The sequence below is a fragment of the Alligator sinensis genome, unplaced genomic scaffold, assembly GCF_000455745.1.
Source record: "Alligator sinensis unplaced genomic scaffold, ASM45574v1 scaffold291_1, whole genome shotgun sequence".
Taxonomy (NCBI): Eukaryota; Metazoa; Chordata; order Crocodylia; family Alligatoridae; genus Alligator; species Alligator sinensis.
In genome coordinates this window covers 1,361,796-1,373,406 of record NW_005842391.1, presented here as the reverse complement: position 1 = coordinate 1,373,406, position 11,611 = coordinate 1,361,796, and the positions used below count along the sequence as shown (strand labels likewise).

Below are 11,611 nucleotides of genomic sequence, written 5' to 3'. Positions count from 1 at the left end.
ACAGCCTTATTTCTGTTGGCCTTAGAGTGGTCTGGATGGAGTTACAGCATTGGACACAGAAAAAAAGCAGGGTAGTTGCTGTCAAGCAACACACTGTCCAAAGCCTAATACTTCTACAAATTAATCAAATCTTCTTATTGATCAGTGATATGGAACTTTGGGGGGCTGTGGGGGGAAGGGGAGGTTTAAAGCCCAGATCCCCAATTCAATTCAACGTCAACATCTTAAGGGATAGCCAGCACGGGTTTGTTGCGGGTAGGTCTTGCTTGACCAATCTCATTTCCTTCTATGACCAGATGACCTATCACCTGGACAAGGGAGAAGAGATTGATGTCATATATCTTGACTTCAAAAAAGCCTTCGATCTGGTGTCCCATGATCACCTCTTGGAGAAACTGGCCAATTGTCGCCTTGGGTCCTACACGATCCACTGGCTGGAAAATTGGCTCCGGGGTCGGACCCAGAGGGTAGTAATTGATGGAAGTCACTCATCGTGGTGTCCTGAGACCAGTGGGGTCCCCCAAGGCTCTGTCCTTGGACCCATACTGTTCAACATCTTCATTAATGAGGTGGACACTGGAGTCAGAAGCGGACTAGCCAAGTTCGCTGATGACACCAAACTTTGGGGCAAAGCATCCACACCAGAAGACAGGCAGGTGATCCAGGCTGACCTGGACAGGCTCAGCAAGTAGGCGGACGAGAATCTGATGGTGTTCAACGCCGATAAATGCAAGGTTCTCCACCTTGGGAAAAAAAACGGGACGTCATTCTCCCCCTGTACTCGGCCTTAGTGAGGCCGCAGCTGGAGTACTGTGTCCAGTTTTGGGCTCCACAATTCAAAAAGGATGTGGAGAAGCTTGAGAGAGTCCAGAGAAGAGCCACGCGCATGATCAGAGGTCAGGGAAACAGACCCTACGATGACAGGCTGAGAGCCCTGGGGCTCTTTAGCCTGAAAAAGCGCAGGCTCAGGGGTGATCTGATGGCCACCTACAAGTTTATCAGGGGTGACCACCAGCATCTGGGGGAACGTTTGTTCACCAGAGCGCCCCAAGGGATGACGAGGTCGAATGGTCACAAACTACTTGAAGATCGTTTCAGGCTGGACATAAGGAAGAATTTCTTTACTGTCCGAGCCCCCAAGGTCTGGAACAGCCTGCCACCGGAGGTGGTTCAAGCGCCTTCATTGAACACCTTCAAGATGAAACTGGATGCTTATCTTGCTGGGATCCTATGACCCCAGCTGACTTCCTGCCCTTTGGGCGGGGGGCTGGACTCGATGATCTTCCGAGGTCCCTTCCAGCCCTGATGATGTCTATGTCTATGTCTAATTCCCTGATAAAACAGATCCTTCACAAAATATCCTTTCATTTGATTCTCACATAATAGTGATGATGCAATCCTTTTCAATGCCAGAAAGTATGTAAGGAGCTAAATATGTACAAACCCACAAAATAGTCAGTCAGTCATTGAAAATGAGTGCATAGCAGTTGTGCCATGGGAAAACCAAACTGTAACAAACCATAGGGGGCTGAGACAAAACCCACAGAGGTCATCATGGGGGATGATCTGTAATTCTGTGCTCTAAATCACAAGCCTGCAGGCCAGTGTAGGCATAAAGATGCAGATGGCATTGCTGAACTTCCTTCAGTCAAAACTGCTGCGAGTATAGGGACTTTATTTTAAATATATTTTTCTAGTTGTCCTGCACCCACACCTTTTCTAGCCAGTGATGGCAACTTACTGCAATAACTCCTGCAGTCTTTGCTGGAAAAAGGTTCTTCCCCATCTCTTCCAACATCTCCACGGACAGCATCTCCTCAGTTAACTTTTCTGTTGTAATTTGGTTTGGCATCACATTCAGAAGGAATTTGGGACAACGCTAAGGCTTTCAAGGCTGCATTTGACAGAAAGCTTCTATGCTCTTTGCCTTCAATGTACAAGCTACAGGAGACTGTCCACAACACAGTTACTGTCCTATCTTACACAGAACACAGTCATTTTTGTTTAGAAAACTGCCAGGAACATTGGCAATGGCTACAGATGTGCAACTACCTTATACTGAGCCTTGGCACCATTTTCTCTACAAGTAAGCATTATCTGCACTTTGTAGCTGGGACAACTGAGAAAAAGAGTTGCAACATCACCCTCATTCAGGAGATATTTATTTGGGCTCTACTGGATATGGTACATTGAAGATGAAATCTCTTATCAGATTCCCTGTTCCATCCACGCTGATTTTAGTCAACGACCTCTATCATGCTCTGGCAATTGGGGGTATTCGAGGGGTGGGGGAGGAACAGGGCTGCTCACTGGTCTAGTTTCATTTGGGGAATATCAAAACTTTCCACTAGGCACTCAAGAGATACTGCTTTTTTCAGAATGTTGCAGGTAATTGGAATATGTGCTGCACAGAAAATTTAGTGTAGAGAACTGATTTTGGGGACAGATATCCAAGGTTAGGTGGGCACTGAGGGCAGATATATAATATGACTCTGGCAGGTCACTTGTAAAGAGTGTTCTGCTTATTTCAGATTCTAGACACTGCTCTATCTCACCTTCCTGCAAGTTTCTCTGATCTAATATCCCAAACCAGAGCTCCTCAGACTCTCTTGTTTTAGATTCCTGTCTGCACTCCTTCAGTCCATTCTCATTTAGTTTATTCATCCATCCCCCAACAAACCCACACACAAACCAAAATCCTAAGATGCATCTTTATTCAGACTTCATGGGTTCAGTGGCAACATCTGACTCTCCGTATTTGAAGCCTTGTCTGAAGTTAATTGGCAGTTCAAAGGTGGGACATTTTCCAACCTGCCTTCATTTTGAGTTCAATAAATGTCCTATTTTTATAGTAGAGTTCAAGTGATGTTGTTGCTTCTTTCATCAAGAAAAGCTTTCCAAGCTACATTCTCACAGGAATTATTTTACCACTTTTTGGTTAACAATGGTGTAAACCACTCCATTTGGGATACACCGTTGGAACTTTAGTGACCCCATAGAATGAACAAGTCCTTGACAGGCTTTGTCTAAAACCTATGCACAATGTAAATTGCATAGAAGTTACATACTTCTAAGAAAAATATTGAGTCAACCCTGGATTTAGGCTCAAGGCTGCAGGTAGCAGAAGGGTGTCTGAAATGCAGATTACTGAATTCAGGATTGGTGTCCAAAGAGAAAAAGGGAGCTTAGCCTATCAGCTTGCTCAGACCACTTTCCCTTAAGCTGCAGGCTATTTTGTACAGGAGTTGCCCCACACAATGATTTCTGCTGAATCCAACAGCTCATAAATTAAGTTGCAAGAGACTTGAACCTTGGCAGGTGTGACATCAGATTCATTTTCTCAGCAGAAATCACTAAAATAAGGCTCAGTTCACGTTCCAAGACTCCCCCAGTGCATTAGCTGATATGGGAGGCCCCACACATGCACAGCTACCCTGTGGCATTGTTCCATAAAGCCCAGCAGCCTCATGCCTCTCACGCACACAAGACAGAGAGACAGGAATTCTTTTGTGACAGCTCCCTTGGAGAGCTGTTCTTTCATGCTAATGGGGACACCCAATGGAATCAGCAGCCAACCAGGAAAAGAAGAGCACAAAAAAAACTTTCACAATAGCTCAAATCCATTTAATTATAGATGAGATTAATTATGAGAACAGTGAGAGGGACAGAGCCAGGGGAAGGGCTCCTTTCAAGCCCTTCTCAGCAGATAGCATGCACAGACAAAAGAAAAGAAGCCTACCTGTACACTGGCCAGTGATGGTCTCTGCCCCCACTCGCCCCACAGGGACCCGGGAAACAACAGCTCTGGAGCAGAAACCTTGCTCCTGGGCCAGTTTTCTTCCAGAGACCTGGTTAGAATTGAGCCCAAATCTTAATAGTTCCGCTGATTATGTCCTTTAAATAATGTAATTAATAATGCCAGGTACAAAATATGTAATGCTAATGATAATCCCAATGCTTCTAAGAGAACAATCATTAATTGCTAAATAGCAATGCTAATAATAATGAAAAGTTTAGTTAATGAATACTGAATACAAATATAGTTTAACAGGTGATCATTAATTGTAATAAGTAGGTAATAAAAGTTATACATAAGACAGTACAGCATTAAAATATTAACAGAAACAAGGAGAGCCTCTCAGAACCAGGTATCTCTCTGTGGGACAAACTGACTGCACTCCTTCACTAGGACAAGGGCAGCACTGAAGAAAGCCCTCCCCCACCTGTATCCTAGGATCCTGATGAGGAAGGGGGTGGCTGACCCCCCCCCCATGTTCCAGTGTAAGAGGATGTTTGTCAACCTCCTTCCACAGGGAACATAACCAAACCTCTACCTCCCACCATGTCCTGACCCTCACTCATACAGCCACCTCTGGGGCTGTTTCCTTATGACTCAGTAACTGTTTCTATCAACCCAGCACTGTTAATCAGAAAATCACTTACCCATAACCTAGACAATTTGTCACAGGAGTTTATTTCACTCTGAATTATAAGCAGTCTCCCCTACAGTCTCCTGTCTTTGGGGTCTATACAGCTGGGCTTATGACTCCACTAACAAATCATGGTGGCTTGGAAATGTGAACTGAGTGATCCTGGGCTAGAAATAACAATGCAACAAACAGGTACCTCAAAAGGTAGGAAGGGCTCGATTGTTAAACACCTGCATCTCCACTGAAGGGTTTCTGAAATTCCCTTTTCAATCCCCCAGGGTAAGTGCCAAGCCTAACTTTTCTGGAGCAGAGCAGAACAGGAATGATCAATATGATTAGTTTCATGAAGATGCTGTGACTGGCAGGCAGGTCTGATTACATCACTTGTTTGGGGCTGAGTCTGAGGAGCTTTATAAAAACAAGACCAAAAAGGAGCAGGAGAGAGACAGAAGGGCAAGAGCTCATTAAAAGTAGCTCTGTGTGCACAGTACTGCTAGCAAGCTATCTTCCAGGGGATTCCTTCAGTGAGGGAAGAAAAGTCTGTGAACTGTTGGGATATTATAAATCTTTCCTTGAGATGTCAGCCAAGAGCTTTAGCAGAATCAAAGTGACTGCAGTGCTTTTTCTCTTCCTAAAGATACAACCCTCAGTGCAAGCACCATTAAATGGTAAAGTAAAGCCTTTCAGATTTGTATGTTACTGCCAATCTTAACTTAGTATATGTGCATGCAGAAAACTGGCTGGGTTACTGGTTTCTAAACGAGCTTTTATTCATGTGTTACTTGGAATAAGCGCTCTTAAGGCAATTTCTCAGAGCAGGTATATTTACAGGGGGAGAGACTGAGTCCAGGTTAAAGACCAGTTGCATGTTGAGTACTGTTTTCTCTGTGACCTATTTGTTCCTTCGGCAGAGAGGCAGAAAGGGGATGCTGCCTATATTAGTGGGATAACCATATTCTTACCCTCAGCCTTTATAAAATAGAGCTCATTTTATTTTTAAAGAGAAGGCAGCCCTTGTTTCTCCTTTCTGACAAATTAGTTCTTATTTATTCAGGAAAAATAACTGCAACTATATACAAAATCATGGAGATCTGCAGCAAGACAACATATTCAGTACCTTTATTCATGGGAGGGAAGTCTGTGTGGTTCAGAGGAACCCTGAGCACTCAGCTTCCTACAGTGTCATTCCAGGACAAGCAGTACATTATGGCAGTTTGTTCACATACCTGATGGGTAGAATTTAGACTTTTAAGGTCAAACTATTATTTCAGGCATTTTTTTTCTGAGGGACTATCATCTTCTCCAGCAGCAACTCTCACCTGTGTGCTAGTGGTTCTCAAACTACCCTGCAGAGTCCTTCTGTGGTAGCTCACAGAATAAAGTATTTGGAAAAAAAGCAGGAGGCTTGAAAGTGAATGCACATCTGGGCTAGGAGAGAAGCTTTCTTATGAAGTCCTCTGGAGAAAACATTAGAAAACACGTATTGTCCCACTACGGCACACACAGTAACTAGCATGTCTGTCAGTCTTTCCCATTTCCTCAACTGTAACAGTTTCTGGTGGGGAAACGATCACTCCTCACATACAGTAACTAAGGGCTATCTACTTCCCCATTTTTCCATTTCAAAGGTACAGCTAGGGAACAGTCCCTCTCCATATGCTTGTGTGATTGGCCACTGCCACTATGTTCCTCCTCCACTTTATGCAAAAACATCACTGTGTTACTCATCATTCTGTGTCCTTGTACAAACAGAGGAGATTCCCTGCATGAAAAATGAGGAAGAAACAAGGGTTCCCTGTCACTGACAAAGAAAGAGATAAGACATTCTGTTGACTTGTGTCTAGCTATGGGAATTGCTGTTCTAAAATACTTTATCCCACAGTTACTGGTATTTTCTAGGTAGAGTGGTATTTGTTTTACTAAGAACAACAATGACAACTTTACTGCATGGGCAAATGTGCATACCACCATCACTGCTGCTCTGCCTGTTGCAGTGCAGACAGGGTTAAGGGGGTTTTCCTACATAGCCATCAATTCTTTCTCTGATTTGAGTTAGATGACACAATACTGCCTGAGCCCTATCAACATCAGTTTTTACTGTTATTACCACCCATTGAATAGGAATTCTAGAGCTTCACTAGTTCCTCTTGACCAAGTTACATGTTGTTGCCATGTACCGTACTATATAAGTAACTACATTTCAGAATACTGGAGACCTAGCTAAGTATTAGTAATTGTGTAAATACAGATACTAGCTTTCAGATTCTCTTTACTTAGGATGCTTTTCTAAGAATAAACTCAAATTGAATGTGCCCAAGCTTGGGCTAATTGAGATTTGCATTGGTTTGGAACCAGTTCTGCTTCAAGTTAAGTCTACCTTCATGAAAACAAGTGCCCCAGAGTCATAGATTCATAGATTTCTACAGTTGGAAGGGACCTATTAGTCAATGGCAGGCTTGAAGTTTTATAATTACAACTATGAATATATCGCAATTTAAAAAAAGAACTTGAACAGTTATGAAAAGTTCCACACCCCTGGTCAAATTATTTTAATGGAATTTTTGTCTGGCAATCAGCAATGGGCTGAGATTGGGAAAGAGAGATTTTGTTAGCAAGAAATGTGATACTTTGTTGTGATTGGCCTTCTCAGATCTTTATATCTATACTACAGTGCTACATGTAATATCAAAACCATATGTAGCATAAGCTGTACCTGTTGAAAATTATAAACCAGGATCCAGATTCAAAGTAGCTTTTAATTGATCCTGGCTAATTACTCATTCTTCAAAATTTTACTTTGACCCCTTGTGTCTGTGTTTGTCTAGTACAGGGGTTTTCAACCTTTTTTAATCAGCGTACTGCTGGCAGCTGAACGCGGAGCTGGGGGTGCCATGCGGCTGGATATAGAGCGGGGGGAGGAGAGGGGTGACACGTGGCTGGATGCAGAGCAGCAGCAGCACAGGGTGGTGGATGGCAGCAGCGGCCGCCACATGTGAGCTCCACGCCCTGCCACCTGTCTGGCTGGCCAGGCAGTGCCTGTGCAGCCTGCAGAGGGGTGCCTTGCCCCTCCCCCCTGGCCCTGTTCCTGGGAGGCAGCAGCACGGGGTTGTGGGTGGTAGCACTCCATCCCCATCTGCCTGTGTGTGCCCCCCTAAGGCCTTCCCACATACCCCGCTTTCTAACCCCTGGTTTAGTATAAAACTTAGGTTAACAAATTAAAAAAACAAATTAACAAATCTAAAAAAAACTATAGTGTTTTCTGTAGAGAAGTTTGTTGTGACACATGGATCTTCCAATGAAATGGAAAGATGCTGCCACAAACTCAGTCCCTCATGCAGTGGTTTAACTTGGATCACTGACTATTTTAACAAATAAGCAAACAACAGTCACCAAGGTTCTTACAGATCTGTTGTCCCATGCCTCACAGAAAGGCACCTTATACAGCCTCTTAACGAAGTACAACATTTCTCAGCAGCTTCAGGTGGTGAATACAAAAGGTATTTGTGCAGAAAGGACTTCATGTCATTCCTTACTTCAGCAGCTGGCCATGAACATTTTGCTTGGTGCAGGCGTGTTTCAACCATCTGAACTATGCATGTGACCTTAATGTCAGCAACGTGCCATTTATGTTTCTTGATGTAGAAGCCAGAGAAAAGAGCTGAGTTCTAAGAGCAGACTGCAGCTATACCTAAAGCTTTGGGTTTTAAGGAGGTATGTGCCATGACTCAACTAAGCTAGCCTTGTAGGCAGAACACACAAATAACTATAACCAAAATTACAGGGGTTCAGTGCTTTTTAATCTTAAAAACTGGCCTACTGGTGTTGCATAGTAGCTGAGAGAGGAAGGTATTGTGAAATTCACCAGATCAATTTAAATTCCAGGGGGGGTTAAGTTATAAAGAAATTCACATTTCAAATATTCACAGCTGTCTTTTGTTTTTTTTAACAGGAACTAAATGGTCTTATATTGGTAAGTAGTGACCAGTTCATACATGACTATCTGTTTCTTTATTTTGCACTTTTAAGGGGAAAAGGCCAAATTTATCCTGATGAAACTGAAGTAGAATGTGCTTCACCAAGGCTTGGTCCATGATCTAAGAACCTTGTCTTTAATTGTCAGGGTAATGAAAAGATTTCTTAAAAATACAAATAGGTGCTTTTTAGAGGGATCTATGTGGAGCTGCAAAAATGACAAGAACTACAACGGGATTATGTAAGAATATGGAACTGCACAGGTTTCCCAGAGGTGGCATTTTTATTCAGAAGCCTCTCTACATGGTGTAGCTATGTCAGTGGTTCTCAAACTTTTCAGTCAGGGCACCCTTCTATAACTTCTTGATTTTGGCAGCATGCCGGTTGAGAACCACTACTGGACTGCCTTAGTCACTAATGAATGCATTGCCAGGCTTAAAGATATAAGAGTTAATTAGAAAGACTGAAGATTGAGCTTTCACCTCCAATTACCTACGCCCTTCATTTTATGCCAGTAAACTCTGCGATACAGCAGTAAGTACTCTGCTCCTTGATAAGTGCTTGCCTATCTCTGTCTATGTCAGTGATCATGTACAGGCAGCAGGGAGATTTAATAAATCAAACTCTGAAGCAGATTGCAGAGCAGGCTGATTAACTGTTGGAATGTTACTAGAGAGCATGCCAAAGCATCTTTCTTCCCATCCTGTCTGTGCAGCTCTTAAACCAGATGGATCAAAGCTTTGACCAGTATCAGGAAGTTAAAACACAGTTCATTAACTTGCGCTGCTTTCTCTGCTTGCTGCAGAAAGGCTACAGGAGCTGCTTTTGATGATCACTTACAAAATGTGCTTACCAGAGCTCAAAACAGCTTGTGTATTTCATGCCAAGACCACCCCTTAAAATATTATGGAAGCAGCTTTAATGCAAGCAAGTGGCATGTAATCAGCAATTATACTGTCAAGCAAGGACACCATGTCACAGAGACTCAAGAGAGAAGGGGCCAAAAGCAAGACATTTTCCCCATAGGGCATGGTTCTCACCTGGGATGCTGTTACTACCACTGTCATCATGGTCAGGTGAAACTGTACCACGTAGCTCCTGCAGAGCCAGATCGGGAAGCAGCTGCGGCAGGAGTGCCTGTTCTTGCTACAGCCCTTCCCAGTGCAACCCTGCATTGTCTCTCTCAGACAGAGGCCCATGGGGCAGATGGAACTGTCCCATGTGCTTCTGAGGTTGCACCTGAAAGGGCTGTGGCAAGAACAGGCGCTCCTGCCACAGCTGCTTCCTGATGTGGCTCTGCAGGAGGTGTGCAGAGCAGTTCCACCTACCAGTACCAGAGGTAACTATGCTGTGGCGCTCCTGAAAGGGTCTCATGGCACCCAGTTAAGAACCACTGACATATGTGCTACAGTTCTGGATCAGAAGACACACCAGGAAGTCTCAGCAAAATTTCATGAGCGCTCATGTCGCTAGTCCAGTTGATCTTTATTTCAGCAACCACACCTAAATCCAGATTCTCCCAGTTTCAGAGAGAATTGCTGTGACTGGAGATACAGGCCCCGAAACTTCGGCTAACAAACTGATACTGACAATATCCTTTATCAGGATGAGGAGTATATTTTAGGCAGTCCCCTCTGTGCACTGGGTGTTAAACCAGAGGAGCCTTCTGCCAGGCTCTAGCAGCTGTCCAGGAAGAAGATGAGTCAAGTATTCTTTTTTAAAAAACTGAACCAATATTTTTATTCAGTAACTAGATTCTAATACTTCACACCCATTAAGAAGCAGGAAGGATTAAGAATCTCTGAAAAAAGCCTTGTTCTCGGCTTTAGGTGCTGCTCCAAGCCAAACCTCAGAAACTTTGAGATTTACTCACTGCTAACAGCTCCTCTGTTTGGCTGTATGCCAATTTAACCAATTCATTTGCATAAACAGGAGGAAAGAAATGTCTAGGCTCTTCTCATCTTGTGGCTGCATGTCTGTGGGGTTCATCTATCTAATCCTCACATTTGTATTCATATTTTCAAATGCTCATATTGAAGAAGACTTAGAGACGTACTTTCATAAAAGTCAAGATTCTCCTTTACAAGAGCAAAGGACTCCTTGGTCAGCGGCTTGCTTCAACCCATCCCTATTCAGTAATAAGGAAAGCAGGATGTGGTTTTCAACACGTGATATAGAATGGCTGCCCTTCATATCAGCAATAGGGGTTGTCTCACCATTTAATTCATACTATATTGTGATTCCCTGTAAAGGGAGTGTAGAAAGCTTGCTTCTCAGAAAACTTACTTCACCATTGCACATTAAACACCACTGAACCTGCAGTCAGGATTCCTAACACCTACTGGAGGAAGAGTTTTTCAAAGTTAAAGTTTTTTAAATAACTATTCATCTAATAATTTTTCATGTCAAAAAGATTAGAGGAGAACTTGAATTTGCAATTAAATATGATTTGAATGCAACTGCAGTGTTTGTTAGAACTCTTCTTACTTGATTATATAGGAAAAAACAATGCATGTGCAACCTCAAAGTTAGTAAAGAGTTTTGCTTACGTTATTGTACTGCATATTGACGCGATTCCTCCCCTCTTTAACCCTATTACCCTTCCATCACACAATGTCACATACTAAAAGAAGTCAGCAGGGAGGGAAAACAGAACAGCATTATGCTCATTATGATCTTTGATCTCAAGGTGAGGGCACAGTGATAGAAGACAGGAAAAAACCATGAGTTGCATGAGTGAAGTTAGAGAAGGGGATGCTGTCAGTGAGCACAATCACTCTTTGTTTAACAGAACAATGGGTAAAGCTAAATGATAGTGCTGCCAAGCAGCAGTGACATTACAGTCTAGAGCGGGAACATTTCATGTCATTGTGCTTGACAAAGTAGTACTTTTCAGAAACAACTTCGAAACTGTTAGAATCAAGATTCCAGTATGTAGTTCATACATCATGTGCGCACACAGTGAGTAATAAATCCTCTTTGCAAACAGGATTTAAAAAATAGCCAAGCAAACCAGAAGTGTAAGCTCACTGACAACTGTGTGATGTCTGAGACTGGAGTCCAGTCCAGCTTGTTCTCCCATGCCTCAGCACTAGTAGTAATAGATGGCTCAGTATTAGTTAAAACAAAGTCCTGCACTAGGTGATGCAGGGCCTCACTATTCTTGTGGAACCGCAGCATTTCCTGGAAGAGATACAAACCTTCCATGG

At 43.1% G+C, this 11,611-nt stretch overlaps 1 protein-coding gene across 1 annotated transcript in view; it reads left to right on the top strand.

Annotated features, from left to right (window-relative positions):
* The first annotated feature begins 4,888 nt into the window (after positions 1-4,888).
* The window catches only part of CA12 (carbonic anhydrase 12), a 36,612-nt gene continuing 29,889 nt past the window's right edge, over positions 4,889-11,611 (top strand). The window contains exons 1-2 of the mRNA XM_025211170.1: positions 4,889-5,098; positions 8,380-8,400. Of these exons, the coding sequence (XP_025066955.1) occupies positions 5,008-5,098; positions 8,380-8,400 (112 nt within the window). The 5' untranslated portion in view covers positions 4,889-5,007. The remainder of the gene's footprint in view (positions 5,099-8,379; positions 8,401-11,611) is intronic.